The 19,487-nt window shown below is 37.1% G+C and overlaps 1 protein-coding gene across 1 annotated transcript in view; it reads right to left on the minus strand.

The window, feature by feature from the left end:
- The window catches only part of NAALAD2 (N-acetylated alpha-linked acidic dipeptidase 2), a 49,251-nt gene that overhangs the window by 9,746 nt on the left and 20,018 nt on the right, over positions 1-19,487 (minus strand). Inside the window, exons 7-16 of the mRNA XM_052661994.1 lie at positions 18,864-18,957; positions 17,617-17,715; positions 12,580-12,665; positions 12,030-12,149; positions 11,843-11,925; positions 6,877-6,940; positions 5,391-5,458; positions 4,694-4,785; positions 2,969-3,059; positions 724-988 (exon numbers count right to left, since the gene is read on the minus strand). Coding sequence (XP_052517954.1) covers positions 724-988; positions 2,969-3,059; positions 4,694-4,785; positions 5,391-5,458; positions 6,877-6,940; positions 11,843-11,925; positions 12,030-12,149; positions 12,580-12,665; positions 17,617-17,715; positions 18,864-18,957 — 1,062 coding nt within the window. The remainder of the gene's footprint in view (positions 1-723; positions 989-2,968; positions 3,060-4,693; positions 4,786-5,390; positions 5,459-6,876; positions 6,941-11,842; positions 11,926-12,029; positions 12,150-12,579; positions 12,666-17,616; positions 17,716-18,863; positions 18,958-19,487) is intronic.

Genomic DNA, 19,487 nt, shown 5'->3' on the forward strand with positions numbered 1-19,487 from the left:
CCACCATTATTTCTATGTACCAACCAACCGGATCTCCACAACAATCTTGGAAACATATTTTCCTATTTTATTCCCAATAAAACGGACAGTAGAGGTGTTAAATAACTTTCCCAAGGTCTGACAGTGACTAAACATTAGAGCCAGGATCTGAGCCAGGAAACTACTTCAAGACACAATGCTTAATGCTCCTACACTACTCTGTGCTATAATAAATTTCATCACTGCTTCGCAAGAGAGACTTGGTGTGAAACAGCAACCACAAAAAGGCAAGACAGAAAAGGAAGGAAAGCTGAATACCATGTAAAAAAATCCTCCATGTAGGAAAACACTAATAGGTAAATGCTGTAATAATAACGGTAGTAATTATAATACATATTTGTAGCGGAATTTGTGGCTTTCTCTACTTCCCCATCTTTCTATAATATTGTTACACTATAATAGTATTGTACTTATAACAATAAAAGCATTTTTAAAAGCAGCAATATAGGGAAAATATTTATCAGCCCAATGTTTGCAGCACAAACTTAGCACAATGGATTGATCTGACACATATCAAACCAAATGGCACTGTTTAACAGGTGTTTAAAGTTCTTTGTCTAGAAGTCAGGATGGGGAAATGAAGCGGGGATGAATTCTAGGATGAAACTGGATGCACTGATGACAGGAGATGATATTTTGAAGCTCTAACGTGGACTGTAAAATACCTGCCCAACCATTTCTTACCAAATGATACTCCATGGCTTCTACACGCTTGCTCATGTGTCCTGGATGAATTATAGATACTCCTTGCATAGTTTTCCAAAGTTTTTGCATAGTCTTGAATATTGAAAGGAATGACTTTAGCGTCTGCAAGCTCATAAACCAATGCTCCTCGTAGCTGAGCCACAGCAAGCTGCTTTTTAAACGTGGGGTCATAAAACTTCTCTACCAACTCAAATGTCTCATAAATTGTATGGTATATTGGATAGCTGCTGTAAGAATCTGTTTTCTGGAAAAAAAAAAAAAGGTGGGGAGGGATCAAGTACAGAAAAGTATTAAATATCCAAATTATAATATTTTATGAAATTATAAAATGCTTCCATTAAAAAACATAACCATATGGTACCCTGAGTTTCATCACAATGAAGGAAAAACTTAAGGCTAATTCACTAAGACTTCACCATGAAATGTTCACCAACTTAAAATTTTACCATTATTCACTTAGTAATTCATATAACCTTCATTCAAAATACTGCTTCTTGAAAATTTTCCCCATTGCTTTGCTGACAATTAAGGAGTACATACTCAAATTGAATATCAGCACAGTTAGAAATTATCTATCAACTGATTGAGAATGAAAGGTTCTGTGCAGCTCAGTTATTGATAATAACTGGAGGGTTATTCAGTTGACGCTTTAACAACATGGGTTTGAATGGCAGGGGTTCACTTATACACAGATTTTTCTTTTCAATAAATACGTACTACAGCACAACAGGATCCCAAATGTAAAGTTACACATGATTTTCAACTTCTCCAGGGGTTAACACCCCTGTCTCCTGAGTTGTTTAAAGGTCAGCTGTACATTTAAGCCCTTCGCCTGCATTCCCAAGCAATGTATATCCACATGCCACCTAATCTTTGTTACAAAATTAAGGATTATCATCATAAACAAATTGTTACAGGGTAGTACTCTGTGTAAGTATTTTTGACTACTTAGACCTGCTTTTCTTAACGTTAGTTTACCTATCTGCTTCTTTGATATAAACCCATCATTCTTATTGCTTTTAATGTCACTGAAAGGAATCCCTGTATCTATCTCCTTCCATTTACCTAACATTCTGCTTTTAATCTGCATTGTCTTAGAAACCAGATCACTTTGTTCAGAATGATGACAGAGTATAAAAGTGAACAGGCTTTGAAAGAGGGTAAAGTGCCTCTTTTCTTTTTTTAAAGGGAGCTTTAATGAGGTGTGATTTAATAACATTCATGTGTTAAGTGTATAGTGTGGTGAGTTTTTGTTTTTGTCTTTTGATTTTTAAAAGAAAATTTTTGGCCGTGCCACATGGCATGTGGGATCTTTATTCCCTGACCAAGGATCTAACCTGTGCACCCTGCAGGGGAAGCATGGAGGCTGATTGATGGGAATTCCCAAAAGTACATCTCTTCTGAATGAAGTGTAATGAGTAGCAGCATACCAATTTACGCACTTATTTTGGGTTATTCTGCAGCTGTTTTCTCTTACTTCCCTGTTCTTAGTTGTATTCTGGATAGTCAAATTTGCAAGGGATATGTATTCTAGACAAGCATGATGTTGGTGTATTGCACTTATCAGAAAATTAGTAAAATCTTTGACAAACCTAAGTGTACTGATGTAATCTTCAGTATGACTTCTGACATAACTTATAACATAGACAAAAATGGTATAGGTTTGCATAACTCATATACTTGCATACCATCAATGTGCTTGAGATGCAATGGGGCACATCAGAAAAGAATTAAATTTTCCAACAACACCTGCATCAGAAGAAGGATGCAAACCTCTCGGCAATAATAACCAGCTAGGCACCTGGCATTACTCTGTCCATTATCACTTCACTGAATAACCCTGGCAGTGAACATTCACAAAATAACACAAATTATTTCTCAGTCTATCTAGAGTGGGACCTGCAGTCTAGCTCTATCCCTGGCATTCTTCCTAGGGCACAGTGCCCGGTGCCCAACAACTAAATGACAGAATTCCTAACAAAAAGAATGTGGATTAAGTGCTATGTATCCAAAATAAGGAGAAGGCAATGGCACCCCACTCCAGTACTCTCGCCTGGAAAATCCCATGGATGGAGGAGCCTAGTGGGCTGCAGTCCATGGGGTCGCTAAGAGTCGGAGACGACTGAGCGACTTCACTTTCACTTTTCACTTTCATGCCCTGGAGAAGGAAATGGCAACCCACTCCACTGTTATTGCCTGGAAAATCCCAAAGAAAATTGCTTACCTTATTCTTAGTGTAACGGACTCTTCCTGAAGCAATCCCAAGTCTCTGAAAATAAGCTTCAAAATCACTTCCAGATCCCAGCTTGCTGATTCTAAATGTAAAATATAACACACACACACAAAGAAATAAATGCAAAAATAGATAATATAAATAGATGGGACAATGAATCCTGTCCCAACAAGTTCAAGGAACTGTGTGGTACCTTTATAAAAATTAAAAAAGGTATACCACCCTCAAGAAAACTTTCCTATGAAGATCCCCTGCAGTAGGAAATGGCAACCCACAACCAGTACTCCTGCCTGGAAAATCTCATGGACAGAGGCGCCTGGCGGGCTACAGTCCATGGGGTTGCAAAGAGTCGGACCAGACTTAGCAACTAAACAACAACAACATCCTGATGATATGGTGATTTCAAACAATGAAAATTTTTTTTATTTTATTCTTTAAAATAATAACAAATAAACTTTAATTTATTTTAAAATTTAGAAAATAAAGTTGATTAAAATGTGGGAAAAAAAGGAACTTTCCTATTACATCTGTTTATACCTATAATAAAACTATAAATCTGCACTGACTACAACCAGAGTTGGGCAGTGACACCAAACTGGGCAACCTGGTAACTATGGCCTCAGCATTCATGGTATTTTTTGAGGGAAAAACAAATAATAAGATATGATCTCTGCCCTCAGAGAACTGTGGTCTAGTATGAAAACTTCCATGAGAAAGTCTACATTTAAGATCATGAAGACTCTAAATGTGCCCTAGTATATTTCAGAAATAAATCTAATTATGTTTCTTTGCATATAATTAAGCCACTATATACATACCTATATATTTATATATAATGTAATGACATAGAAGATTTTCACTCAAAATGATATCAGTAAAACAGAACATAAAATTATGTAGACATTAAGAACCTAACTATATACTTCCAAACTATTAGATGTGTTTTTGAGATTGAGACCTTGGGATGTTTTTTAATCTTTTACTTTAGTGTTTTTTTTATTTCTGAACAAGCAAATTAAAACATAATGAAGATACATTTAAACTCTCACAAGACTTATCTGCTATAAATTGTTACCAACAGCTGGTTTTAGAAATAGCATAGCAGTTGAAAACAAATATAAATACAAAATAAGTGCAAGACAGCTGTTGTATAAATGAGAAGTAAAAATTAATTCTTACATAAATTCTAAACTAACTACAGGTAAAGATATAACTTGGTGGCTGCCGATTTTTCTTAATAAATTTAGAAAGAAATAATCCATCATTTTTTTTTTTTTACTTCATCATAACCATTTGAAGTTATATTTATTAATATATTTAATACATATAATTCATGTGCTCAGCCATACCTGACTCTTTGTGACTCTATGGACTATAGCTCGCCAGACTCCTCTGTCCATGGAATTTTTCAAGCAAGAATACTGGAGTGGGCTGCTGTTTCCTCCTCTAGGGGATCTTCCCAACTCAGAGATCAAACTTGTATCTCTTGTGTCTCCTGCTTTGGCAGGGTGTCTACCTGGGAAGCCCTTATTTAATATATATCTGAATGTAATTTTATACAAGAATGCAAAGTAGTACCTAATAATCTTTTACTAAATACTTGCAAAAATATTCTCAAATCATTGAGACATCTGAGAATTGCATGTCTGGAGAAACAAGGAGCAAAGGGGAACTCAACTGATCCTGTGGTAGAAAACGTGCATACAAATGATTTACCTAGGCAAAGTTTTACTTTCTGATGAAGGGTCCTTTTCTAACCAGCTTTCATAAAGAGATTTACTCTCAAAACCATCATCAGGGCTGGAGATCTGAAAAGATAAGTCAAATATTAAGAAAAGAGACAGAACAATTACATTTTTGCCAATATTTAACCGCATGTTATTTCACATCAACTTCTACCTTTATATACACGAACATTTGTGTATTATACTCTTTATAGAAAAATATGCTTTTGCAAATGGCAGGGGAAAAAAATCCCAGCCCAAACTCCTATTCATTTATAATTTGTACTTGTTAGTAACCTGGCCATGTACTTAGGAGATTGTCCAAGATGATCTACAATGAGGCCTTAGAACAGCAGACAGGCATTAAAGAGCTGAGCTTGAAACTGTCAATGAGTCCTGGTTTTGCAGGGCAGGTGGGGTGAAAAGGAGCAGTTAATTTCAGAAAGTCTGTGTTTAAACAATGTTGGAATTTAATGGGTTTTAATAAGCTACATGACCTCAGGTTTCTAGTTGGGAACTGTAAGAACTTATGTAGGGATACACACACAAACATTTTTTATTACCCTCATTAAACATATACTTACAAAGGTATACTCTCTGTTCCTTTCTCCACTCTAAGTATCACCAATTTAGAAAACAAGAGTTATTTACTGTCCATCAGAAAAAATTAAGACACATTTACTACATACCTCTTTTGTCAGTTTATACACCAACTGATGAAGAAGGGGTGTACAGTCAACTCTGAGAGTGTAATTACCTGAAAAATACACAAGACACATAAAGTATTTTAATACTTCCAAATGAAACTCCAATCTATATTTGATTCTAACTTTATTTTCCAAGTACAAACAAGATACTATAAACTTCAAATTGAATGCATCATTCCCAGAGAATTAAAAATAGGGTGGAAACATGGAGAAGGAAATGGCAACCCACTCCAGTGTTCTTGCCTGGAGAATTCCATGGAGAGGAGACTGGTGGGCTACAGTCCATGGGGTTGCAAAGAGTCGGACACGACTGAGCGACTAACACTTTCACACTCAGGATGGAATTTCAGCTCCAAGTCACCCTTGGGGAACTGCATCATTTTGCAGCGCTTTGTGTAAAAATAAAGACTATTATTTAAGACCACCACAACAAAAATAGGATGGAAATAATTCTTCAGTGGCGAGAGAGGCTGCAGGACACACTTAGGACACTGGAGTTTGCTAAGGCGGCAGCTCCCACAGTAGCAGTGAGAGTCATTCTTCACTGAGGCAGTGTCACTTAGGGGGACTTTGGCAAAGGAAGGGGTAAGACCACAGCATTCATTCTCTTCATTCATAGTTCCCCAACCAGGGATCAAACCCAGGCCCACAGCAGTGAAAGCATGGCGTCCTAGCCACTGGACCACCCCAGGGAATTCCCTCATTCATTTAATACAATAGTGTACAGCAGACATTAGACCAGAGCATGTCAGTAGCTAGTAAGTGTGCTCTGACATTTATCTAGAAATAATAACACAAAGCCTAGAGACACAAATGTCACATACTAGAGTCAAAAGGAAGTGTGTAGATTTTGCTCCCTTCAAATCTGTTTCATTACATTCAGGAAGTATTTCTGTATAAAATATTCTGTAAAATATTTCTTCTGAAATATTTTAATCCAATCCTTTTACTATCTTCATATGAAGAATGTAATGACATAATAGAGATTTTCTTTTCCTTTTTTTGGCACCTCAAGTAATTCAATGTTTTTCAATACAAAGTTTAACCACCCTCTAAAATATCTCATATCTTCAAAACACATAGTGTTTTTAATTAAAAATATTCCTTTAAAAAAAAAACAAAACTTATTTTAAAGCCAAGTAACAATGTTGTGATAGTTCAGGTGAACAGCAAACATGGTCAACCATACATATATATTTATCCATTCTCCTCCAAACTCCCCTCCCATCAATGCTGCTAAATACTAGTAATTCAAAATAGGCAAATTGTAAATATAAAGAAATTAGGATCAGTCATTTAGTTACGAATCACATTGATTCATTTGAATTATAATGATTTTCTCTCTAGCAAAATGGAAAATTAAGGTATTGAGGTATCTCATAGGAAGAGGATAACCTTGGTTTACAAACTGAATGTACAGACTTAAATGCTGGTATACTATTTAATAACAATCAAAAATAAAATTTACCTTCTATAGATGAATCTGAGTTGATATAAGCAACACTTCGCTCCTGGAGTGTTTTTACATTCTCCTATAGTTGAAGCAAAGTTGTTACTTAACTCACACCATTTTGTGGGAATATAAACAAAATAGATTAATTGAGTATAAGAGTGGTCTACAAATACATTTATAAAACCCATGCTTTTGACAATAATTTCTGAGACAATGCTGTTAACTGATTGGTTAATGACACTGATACATTTAAAACAAGAAAAACATTATGCTGCTTAGTTCCTCTTTATAGCAATAGCAGGGAGCCCTGAAGCAAAAGTATTTTGAGTACAGTTCTCTGATGTGCTGTGAGTGAATAAAAGAAAGGCAATGCCAAAGAATGTTCAGTCTACCACACAACTGCACTCATCTCACACACTAGTAAAGTAATGCTTAAAATTCTACAAGCCAGGCTTCAACAAGACAGGAACCATGAACTACCAGATGTTCAAGCTAGTTTTAGAAAAGGCAGAGGAACCAGAGATCAAATTGCCAACATCCGATGGATCATCAAAATAGCAAGAGAGTTCCAGAAAAACATCTATTTCTGCTTTATTGACTATGCCAAAGCCTTTGACTGTGTGGATCATAATAAACTGTGGAAAATTCTGAAAGAAATGGGAATACCAGACCACCTGACCTGCCTCTTGAGAAATCTGTATGCAGGTCAGGAAGCAACAGTTAGAACTGGACATGGAACAACAGAGTGGTTCCAAATAGGAAAAGGAGTATGGCAAGGTTGTATATTGTCACCCTGCTTCTTTAACTTATATGCAGAGTACATCATGAGAAATGCTGGGCTGGAAGAAGCATAAGCTGGAATCAAGACTGCTGGGAGAAATATCAATAATGTCAGATATACAGATGATACCACCCTTATAGCAGAAAGTGAAGAGGACCTAAAGAGCCTCTGGATGAAAGTGAAAGAGGAGAGTCAAAAAGTTGGCTTAAAGCTCAACATTCAGAAAACTAAGATCATGGTATCTGGTCCCATCACTTCATGGGAAATAGATGGGGAAACAGTGGAAAGAGTGGCTGACTTTATTTTTCTGGGCTCCAAAATCACTGCAGATGGTGACTGCAGCCATGAAACTAAAAGACGCTTACTCCTTGGAAGGAAAGTTATGACCAACCTACACAACATATTAAATCAGAGACATGATTTTGCCAACAAAGGTCCATCTAGTCAAAGCTATGGTTTTTCCAGTGGTCATGTATGGATGTGAGAGTTGGACTACGAAAAAGCTGAGCTCCGAAGAATTGATGCTTTTGAACTGTGGTGTTGGAGAAGACTCCTGAGAGTCCCTTGGACAGCAAGGAGATCCAACCAGTCCATCCTAAAAGTGATCAGTCCTGGGTGTTCATTGGAAGGACTGATGTTGAAGCTGAAACTCCAATACTTTGGCCACCTGATGCAAAGAGCTGACTCATTGGAAAAGACCCTGATGCTGGGAAAGATTGAGGGCAGGAGGAGAAGGGGACGACAGAGGGTGAGATGGTTGGGTGGCATCATCGACTCAATGGACATGGGTTTGGGTGGACTCTGGGCATTGGTGATGGACAGGGAGGCCTGGCGTGCTATGGTTCACAGGGTTGCAACGAGTCGGATACGACTGAGAGACTGAATTGAACAGAACTGTGAGTAAAAATCGCTCAATCATGTCCAACTCTTTGCAATCCCAGGGACTATACAGTTTTGGGAAATCTCCAGGCCAGAATACTGGAGTGGGTGGCCTTTCCTTCTCCAGAGGATCTTTCCAAACCAGGAATCAAACCAGGGACTCCTGCATTATAGGCAAATTCTTTACTAACTGAGCTATGAGGGAAGCCCCATTAGTAGAATATAAAATGCAATCCTCAACAGATTTTCAGGTCCAGCCCAGATCTACTGAATAACAATTGCTTAAAGTAAGGCCTGGAAATCTATAATTTTAAAAAGGTATCTCTAGAATTTAATTCAGATGACCATTACATCTCCTACTGTGGGCAAGAATCCCTTAGAAGAAATGGAGTAGCCCTCATAGTCAACAAGAGTCTGAAATGCAGTTCTTGGGTGCAATCTGAAAAATGACAGAATGATCTCTATTCATTTCCAAGGCAAACCATTCAAAATCACAGTAATCCAAGCCTGAGAAATCTGTATGCAGGTCAGAAAGCAACAGTTAGAACTGGACATGGGAAAACAGACTCTTCCAAATCGGGAAAGGAGTACATCAAGGCTGTACATTGTTACTCTGCTGATTTAACTCATATGCAGAGTACATCATGAAAAATGTCAGGCTGGATGAAGCAGAAGCTGGAATCAAGACTGCCAGGAGAAATATCAATAACCTCAGGTATGCAGATGACACCACCCTTATGGCCGAAAGTGAAGAACTAAAGAGCCTGTTGATGAAAGTAAAAGAGGAGACTGAAAAAGCTGGCTTAAAACTCAGCATTCAAAAAACTAAGATCATGGCATCTGGTCCCATCACTTCATGGCAAATAGATGGGGAAACAATGGAAACAGTGACAGACTTTATTTTTCTGAGCTTGAAAACCACTGCAGATGGTGACTGCAGCCGTGAAATTAAGAGACGCTTACTTCTTGGAAGTAAAGCTATCATCAACCTAGGCAGCATATTACAAAGCAGAGATATCACTTTGCTAACAATGGTCTGTCTAGTCAAAGTTATGGTTTTTCTAGTAGTCATGTATGGATGTGAGAGTTGGACTCTAAAGAAAGCTGAGCGCCAAAGAATGATGCTTTTGAACTCTGGTGTTGGAGAAGGCTCTTGAGAGTCCCTTGGACTGCAAGGAGATCCAACCAGTCCATCCTAAAGGAAATCAGTCTTGAATATTCATTGGAAGGACTGATGATGAAGTTGAAGCTCCAATACTTCAGGCAAATGATGTGAAGAACTGACTCATTGGAAAAGACACTGATGCTGGGAAAGATTGAAGGTAGGAGGAGAAAGGGACGACAGAGGATGAGATGGTTGGATGGCATCACCTACTCGATGGACATGGCTTTGGGTGGACTCTGGGAGTTGGTGATGGACAGGGAGGCCTGGGGTGCTGCAGTCCATGGGGTCACAAAGAGTCGGACACGACTGAGAGACTGAACTGAACTGAATCTCTAGCAATCATTACATACATAGGAGTGTGAGATCCACTGAAACTGGATATACCCATGTAAATTTATCATTTGAAGTGAGTAGTTGAAAATCTCCATTTATCTAAAACTTCTTTTAAGGTATGATGAAGAAAAAGAACAAAAAAAAGCAGAGAATAGAGAAAAAAACTAGAGGGAGAGAGGATGGACAACAGGACTAACCAGACATTTTCTCTCTCTCTCTGACACACTTACCCTATAAGATAAAGCAGAGGAAGGCTGGTGTCACACACGTATGAGAATATGCTGAGACTTCTCTACCCTCTCTAGCTTGCTACCATAGAAGAATACATCACAATAAAAACGTTTAAAGCTGTGAGTGGTTATTACACAAATGAGGATTTTTGTCTCTGCAGCTGCCCGCATAGGTCAGGTGACAGCTGACTCTGCTATAGATAAATGAGTCACAGTCCCCATTATAACAGACTTACAGTAGAAATAAAGAAGATTCCTAAACTCTATTTAAGAAGGTAAGGATGCTGTTGAATGTGATCAAGAATCTGGCAGAAAACTAGACACAGTATCGAAACTGTCTTTTAACCCACATGTATTTAAAATAATGCAAGGCATATTATATCTTGGATTTATTTTATCTTCATTTTAAGCTGCTGAAATTATAGGAACAGAAATATATGTTTATACATGCATGTATTCCTAAGAAACTATTCATCTAAAGTTAAGTCTATTCCAAAATGCTTATTCACAATATCAGCGTAATAATAAAACTTCCCAATATAAATGGAACAAAGCAGAAGTGATACAAGTAACTGTGTGTGTGTGATTTTACTTCTGTATTTATTTAATTCGTATTATTTTAAAGTAAAGTAAGAGTAAATGAGTCAGAAGGAAACAACAGATGGCAAGAAATACATGACATGCTTTAAAGCAATTCTATAAAATCTGGACTTATAAAGTAGAGGATGATGAGGGAAATTGTTTTCGGCACACTTGCCTTCTGAGCTTACCTTGCACATTTAAGAACTTAGAGATACTGGACAGAGAGGGTAAAGGAAGAGGATGACAGAGGGGAGCCTAGGAGAGACACTTAAATCATCAAGAGTCAGTGACAGAATTAATCACAGCTGAAGCAAAAAAAAGTCAATTTACAAAATTATCATCTTATACTCCACAATCAGGCACTTTCATGAATGGTAAAATAAACCCATGTTAACAATTATGTATCAAATCTATAAATGTGAAATTATAATATAGTCACCATAATAGAACATCTTATATTTTCTTAGATAGAAGAAATACAAAGAAACTTCAAGAACTTGAAAAAAGTAACTCTAAGGATCTGTATCAGTTTTTAGATAAGTTAAGTTATTTGTCAGAAACAGCCTGCCAGTTTTAACTACTTTCTGAACATATAGATTTTTTACAAATCAAATACAAACTAAAATATTTTGACAATAATAAATTTGTTCACAGTCCAGTAATTAAGAGGATATTCTGTTTTGCCAATCTGCTATGAAAGTAAAAACAAACTCTAATTCCTAAATTCTCTTGAGTATCTATCAAAATTAAAACCATATTAGGTAATGGAATCTATTTGTGACTATCCTGCTGCTGCTGCTAAGTCGCTTCAGTCGTGTCCGACTTTGTGCGACCCCATAGCCGGCAGCCCACCAGGCTCCCCCGTCCTTGGGATTCTCCAGGCAAGAACGCTGGAGTGGGTTGCCATTTCCTTCTCTGATGCATGCATGCATGCTAAGTCACTTCAGTTGTGAGATATAAATATCTGTTGCCTGTTGACCAAGAAAACAAGAACTCTTCTGTCTTATTTACCTCAGCCCATTCTGTAGAACCCAGAAGTCCAAATTCTTCTGCATCCCAGCTGGCAAAAATGATAGTTCTTCTTGGTCTCCAGCCTGTAATCATTGTTAACACACATAACTAGGTATATCTGTCTAAAAGCAAAGGAAATTTCAGTTGGTCCCTTTTTGTCACCACCTACCACAGAAACACTACTTACCACTACTGAGCAGTTTCCCAAAACTCTGGGCAACTTCTTGCAAAGTAGCAGCCCCACTGGTTGGGTCAATGCCTCCAAATACCCAAGAGTCCCGATGACCTCCCAGAATAACATATCTGTCTGGGAAAAAATGAGTTCAAAAGAACTTCAACTTTGAATACATTAATAAAGAGTTCAACTTATGATTTTAAATTAAACTTCCTCTAATAAATGCACCACCACGGTACATATATTACACGTGGGGTTTGAGGGGAACAGGGGTACCATGTGAGCTCTCTGTACCTAGTACTCAATTTTATTCTGAACCTAAAATTGCACTAAAAATAAAGCATATTAAGAATGTTATGTTCTAATCAGAAAAAAACCCCACAAAACTTCCTCTTGAGTTTCCCCATAGAAATGAACACCCTAATGTAGAGTCTTCTTTTAGAATTATACTTTTTTCTTCCAAAGTTAGTCATTTCACATCAGCCAGAAAAAAATTAGCTGTGGACTAAAATCTTCTTGCAATCTTGTAAAGCCAAACGTCTACAATAATCCATCAACTTACCAGGTTCCACAGATCCTCTGATAGTTCCGATTACATTGTAAATCCTTGTGATTTTATTGATATTATAAACATGCATTCTAACCTTCCTAGAATTTCAAAGGGGACAAATTACTTCACATGGAGCATTATGTCTAGCAGCTTTCTTCCACTGTTTTATTATAAGAAATCTAAAAGTACAGAAAATTGTATAACAGGGCAATAACTTCTCAAATACCCACCACACAAACTCAAATAATTCTAATATTGTTGAGCCATTTGCAAGTAAGTTGCAGATATCATGACATCTTACTCCTGTGTACTGAAGCATGCACATTAAATTCAAACTTTAAAAACCAAACGTCAATATTTTATATTTTTCCTCCCTTATAACTCTAACTGTTGATATTTAAAGTTCAAAATATTCTATTATTAAACACAGCTTGTGTATTGATTCTAAACTTTTTAAATGCTATGCAGTTACAAAAATAAGGGAGAGAGCCTATTATCTATCTATTAAAGGTCAAAGAAGCCTAATTTTTAAAATATATATTTATTCATTTGGCTGCACCAAATCTTAGTGATGGCATGCGAGATCTGATCAGGGGCTGGACCCGGGGCCCCTGCATTGTGAGCCCAGAGTCTTAGCCACTGACCACCAGGGAAGTCTCCAGAGAAGCTTATTTTTAATTTGTTTTATAGGAATATTAATTCCTGATATTCAGTTAACATTTTCCAAGATTATCAAAATGGTCTTTAGTCTACTGTTAAAGACCTGATTGAGTGCTGCCTACAAGAAACATGATAAACTCTATTGTTAAATGGCAGTTTGAGAAACACCTGCTAAAATGTATAAGACAGCTATATGATGAAACTGTTCCAGGCCATCACTGTTGATTCTGATCTGGGCCTGCCTTTTAAATATTCATTCATCAATTGTAATTAACCAAACCAGAATTCATAGGAAAGTACAATCAAGATCAGAAAATGATAAAAAAATGCCATTCACATTTTATAAAGCCGAACTGACATGGGAAAATGTTGAGCCTGTTTATCAGAGGGGAACAAAAATTTTTAATCTATGGCAGGCTCATGGGAAGTGCACAGGGAACCCCAGAACTTTCTACTTTTTAGTTCATTTTTGAATGCAAGAACTAACACATCAAATCCTGTATATTGTTAAGTGTAGATTCTGGTGTTTCCCCTGACCCCACCCAAAAGTACATTGTGATTCTGAATGTGTATACAATTCATGAATAGTATTCAACTAAAAAGTGCCTTTGGGGAAAACTAATCAATAGGTGTTGTTCTGCATTTTAAGACATTTGGTAAAAGATTTTATTTTTGCTTCTGAATGATAAAAATTAATAGCAAAAAGCAGAAGTATTCTTTAGCATGTTTCTAAATAAATAAGCCTAAGATCTACCGGTAAGAAACCCAACTTCAGTGACATATGTAATTAAATGCAGAAAATAAAAGAATGCTGTAACAATGAGGAGAGAAGACAATCTATTTTAATCTAAATGGAAAATAAACTAGCTATCTGCTCAGATTCTCCAAGAAGGTCATCTATATCTTTGATCTTTATATTTTTCTAGTTTTTAGTATCACTGACTCCAAAAGTACCTGAAAGAATTACATAGAGAAGTACTGCTATGGTTTCCAGTGGGTCAGCAAGAACGTTGTGGGCTCTGCAAATGAAGTTTCTGAAATTCTGGACAACTTGGGAGATTGACTTTGGGGCATCTCCTGCTTTACCATGGACAGAAATGAACTCCAGAGGAATTTGATCTTCAATTTGGGATTCTATGCTGAGGGGATTTGACTTGCCAGGAATCTGAATGACAGTGACATCAGCCAGGGGTGTAGCCACACAGACACAAGGAACCCCTGTGCAGTATCTGAACCTTCCAAACCTGAGCCTCCAATCTGGCACCATCACAAGACCTGTCCTGGGGGCAATCTGACTCAAATGGGCCTTTTCCTTCCCCGCCTTGTAACAGGGAAGAACATGTTGTATTTTATTACAAGTTAATCACTAAAGGGATGTTGCCTATAAGATTAAATTACACATAATGGCCCATAATGGCCTACTATCACTTCAAACTCATTATGTTCCAAATAAACTGAATTCAAGGATATAGACTCCAGACGGCAGGGGTTTTTGCCTGTTTTATACACTGCTGAATCCCCAGTGCCCAGAATAGTGCCAGGGTACAGTAAATGCTCAATAAATATTTGTGAAAGGAATGAATATCCTCTTATATAGGGAAATACAGGAGAAATCTGAGAACAAACTCAGCTCAAATATCAGTTACTTCTGCCTATCAAAGTCTTTGTTTGATAAGACTATTTAAAAACTCTACAGAGACAGAATTTAACTTGTGGAAATCTGGTAATACAAATAATTCATGTCCACTGAAATGCACAATTTCTCTCATAAACTTTCCTTTCCTAGTGTGAAAGAAATCAGTTTTTCAGCTATTAAGCATACTTACTGCAGCATTCCTATATGGAGCTTATTTTTTGTATCATCTTTGAATTCTCCTTTGAACCAGCTTTTAACTCCTTTCGGGTTCCCTTGATTGCATTAAATAAAATTTTTACACAAACTCATTTTGTATTCGTATGAGAATTATGGTTTTACTTAAGAAAAAAAAAATCATCCTTTACATTTCTGGAAGTCCCACTGAGATGTACAATGGATTCTTCTTGGAGAGCCAGGAAGGGGCAGCTTACACCCAGACACATCTTCCTTGACTCTCAGATGTACATTCCAAGCAGCAATAAAGTTTTAACGTGGCTGAATCTCTGTATCTCCAACTTATTTTTTTTCTACTGATTCTGTGTTTTGTTTATGTTTCTGGTTTGCTTACAGCAGATAAGTTAAACCCATGTGTGGTGGCAATGGTAAAGAATTTGGTTTCAGGTCTTATCATCTGATAATCTCTATAAGTTGATCAATACATTATTATTAAGATCTCTTAGATGGGAAATGACACTGAGTCTTGTTTTTAGCAATTATTATTATTTTTAATTGTGTATCTGCCCATTTTGAGTTCAAATCAAATAGGGATTTTGCTCATGGTGAAGATGGACAGCTTTCTGATATCTTCACCAGGGAGATGTTCTGTTTCTGAGCTTACTCTTGAACTGTGACTGTAGCTATGTGTTTATTGATTTCTCTGTGTTTGTATGTTTCTGTTCATAAATCAGAAAGGCATATATCTTTCATTGTGTACCTGGAGAGAGTATTAATAATTAGATAATAAAGTCTCTTATATTAAAAGAAGTCCATTCTAATTGAGAGACAGAGATAAATAAGCACTTACATAACAATATTTGTAAAATTCCTATAAAATAAAACTGAACTCCTAATACTTTAAAGGGTTTCCCAGGTGGTGCTGCTGCTGCTGCTAAGTCACTTCAGTCGTGTCCGACTCTGTGCGACCCCATAGACGGCAGCCCACCAGGCTCCCCGTCCCTGGGATTCTCCAGGCAAGAACACTGGAGTGGGTTGCCATTTCCTTCTCCAATGCATGAAAGTGAAAAGTGAAAGGGAAGTCGCTCAGTCGTATCCAACTCTTAGCAACCCCATGGACTGCAGCCCACCAGGCTCCCCTGTCCATAGGATTTTCCAGGCAAGAGTACTGGAGCGGAGTGCCACTGCCTTCTCCCCAGGTGGTGCTAATGGTGAAGAATCTGTCTGCCAGTGTAGCAGATGCAAGAGACCCAGGTTTGATCCCTGTGTTGGGAAGATCACCTGGAGAAGGAAATGGCAACTCATTTCAGTATTCTTGCCTGGAAAAATCCCATGGACAGAGGAGCCTGGCGGGGTACAGTCCATGGGGTTGCAAAAAGTTGGACATGGCTGAACACTTGTCAGCAGCAATAATTTAAAATTTCTGAAATAAAACTTTCAATAGAAATTAAAAGACATTCTCAGAATACAATTTCATATTGTTCAGTAAATTTCTAGTGAACAAGACTGACTTAATAATTTTGTCTTAATAAAAACAGCTATATTTTCTGTGATTCATCAGTTTTTAAGTTTCCCTTCCTCTCTACCTTTCAAGCAAATCAAAGTACTTAAAGTTCTGATCATGCCATGATGTTCTACAACTCTGGACAAGCTGTTCTCTGCCACTGACATTTCCTGCCTAACTTGATCCACTGGAAAACTTACTCTTTCTGTAAAATTAAGCTCAGTGAAACATATTCTATGATCATGCCTCCTCAAAGGTGCTATCATGGGTTGATAACAATAATAACTAAAATAAGTGTATTGAGCCTTGTAACAGTTATGTACATACCCATTTTAACTTATTTAACCCACACACATAGGAAGTGATCAGTAAAAAGGCTGGAACCTGTCTCTCTTCTCTTTTACTCCTTCCTTTAAGTTAAGCTAGTGCTTCACATGCATAGCACTTTGACAGCTATCTGAAGAGCTATTTAAAAACGTTAGGTAAAGAGGGAAGTTAAGGGACTCCCCTGGTGGCCCAGTGGCTGAGACTCGCCCTAGTTCAGTCCCTGGTCAGCGACAATACCACATGCCGCAACCAAGACCTGCCACAGCCAAATAAATACTTCAGAAAAAAAGAGGGAAGAGTTAAAATGTTAAACCTGTAACTTAAATGTAGCAATTTTTGAGATGTAAAAAACAAATGTTGTGATATCCCTGTTGGAAGAAGAATTTAATACATCATTTCATAAGTAATTCTTTCGCTTAGTCACCCAGTCATGTCCAACTCTTTGCAGACCTCTTGGACTGGAGGCTGCCAGCCTCCTGTGTCCATGGGGTTTTCCAGACAAGAATACTGGAGTGGGTTGCCATTTCCTTCTCCAGGGGATCTTCCCAACGCAGGGATTGAACCCAGGGCTCCTGCATTGCCATCTGAGCCACGAGGGAAGCTCTAAGTACTTCTAAATGATAATTATTCACTATGAAAAATGAGAAAAAAAAAGATAAGCAAAACAAAACTGGCAGAACACTTATCTTGACATTTTCCCATTAAATACGTAAACTTTTACTAGGATACGAAAGTAACATAAAACTACCTGAAAGAATCATGTCCTATAAAGCCAGGCCCAATGTTGTAACTCACGTTAAGACCTCCCTTCCAGTTGTCATCTGGTGAAGCAATTCCTCCCAAATAGCTGTCAAGAGAAAATGAAAATGACACAAAAAAAGCTGAGCATCACAATTTCTAAAAGAAATCACAAAGTAAGCTGATGAGGTTTTATTCAGACATTTAACAAATATATATTGAGGATTTACTAAGTGCTGGGAACTATAAAATTTCCTTCCCTTGCAGAAGTTACACCCTAGTGAGAGAACTATAACTGAGATACATAGGTAAAATGTTGATATGCTAGTGGTAAGAGCTAAGGAGAGGAATTCCACGGCAGTCCAGAGGTTATGAGTTGGCCTCTCACTGCCTGGGCCTGGGCTCAAGCCCTGGTTGAGGAACTAAGATCCCATGTGCTTCACAGCACAGCCTCCCACCAAAAAAAGAGCTAAAAAACAACCTGTCCATCATCAAGAAAAAACAACCAAAATAGTGAGGGGAAATGCGAAACATCAGTGCATCAGCCTCTCTGCTTCTGACTTTAATTATTTACATAGAGAAGCATTAGGTTCAAGAAATCCTAAACATATGAAATTAAGGAGAAGAAATTAATTTCTAGAAAAGCTGCTGGTGACACAGTAGCCACTCAAAAATCAATTACTGAATTGCATTTGCACATACATTAAACAAAAAATAGACATTAGGAAATCTGAAAAGGAACCAACAGTTATACAATACAGTAACAGCAAACACTGACTGAATGTTTTTCCTATGATATTTATCTAATGATTTCATCTATTCATAACTCTATCAGGCAGAAACTAGTTCTGTCTTCATTTCAGAGAAGGAACCTGAATCAGAGAAAGACTGGGTAACTGGTGTAAGTTTACACATCCAGTGAGTTGTGGGCATCACCACATTTTTGAAATGCAGGTCAAATACAAATACCTAAGACAACCTAACTACTTGAAAAATCTCAAGTCAATATTTTTATCTTTAGACATAGTTTTTCCTTTTGACACTTTCATTTGTAGCAAATACAGGAATGTTTTCTTATTATTTCTTATTTAATAAACTGCTCTTTCCTTACAGAGAAAAAGATGTGTTCTATATTTCCTACTTCAGGAGTCAATTCTGATACAAGACTTCACTTTTAACATAGGTAGGTTTTAGAAGAGAAAATAGATGTTTACTGTAATAGATATCTTATTCTCAAATACAACTAGAAAACTATACCGTAATAATATTTCTGCATCATTATATCCAATGGGATGTACAGGGATTTGGGGAATTCCCACTCCATCTTCAACATCAAGTCTGAAGGTATATTCTGCAGAAATCAATTGCATAAGAGGAAAACAATTGGAGAATAGAGCAAAGGGTATAAAAGAATTCCTGTTATTACTAATGTAGATTTGCTATATGTTTGATATTATATCCGAAATTTTAAAGTTCCCCCAACATGACTGACTGTTTTATCCAATATGGTCTATTTAAATTTGGCAGTAAAAAATTAAATCGTTTACATTTTAATATAAATTCAATTACAGGGATTACAGATTCCTATATTTGCTTTGACATTTCATGTAATTCTCTTGAATTTTCCAAGAATATTTTATTTCCTTAAGGATATCTTGAATCCTTTTTAGAGAAGCTTCAGTTAACTAAATACCTGGAAAATGTGTCCCAGATTCTGAAACTAGAAAGAACTGTTAAAAAAGAACTGAAGGCAATGCAAAATGCTGGGTTGGATGAAGCATAAGCTGGAATCAAGATTGCGGGGAGAAACATCAATAACCTCAGATATGCAGATGATAGCACCCTTATGGCAGAAATGAAGAGGAACTAAAGAGACTCTTG

The sequence above is a fragment of the Budorcas taxicolor genome, chromosome 25 (genome assembly GCF_023091745.1).
Source record: "Budorcas taxicolor isolate Tak-1 chromosome 25, Takin1.1, whole genome shotgun sequence".
In the NCBI taxonomy this organism is placed as follows: Eukaryota; Metazoa; Chordata; class Mammalia; order Artiodactyla; family Bovidae; genus Budorcas; species Budorcas taxicolor.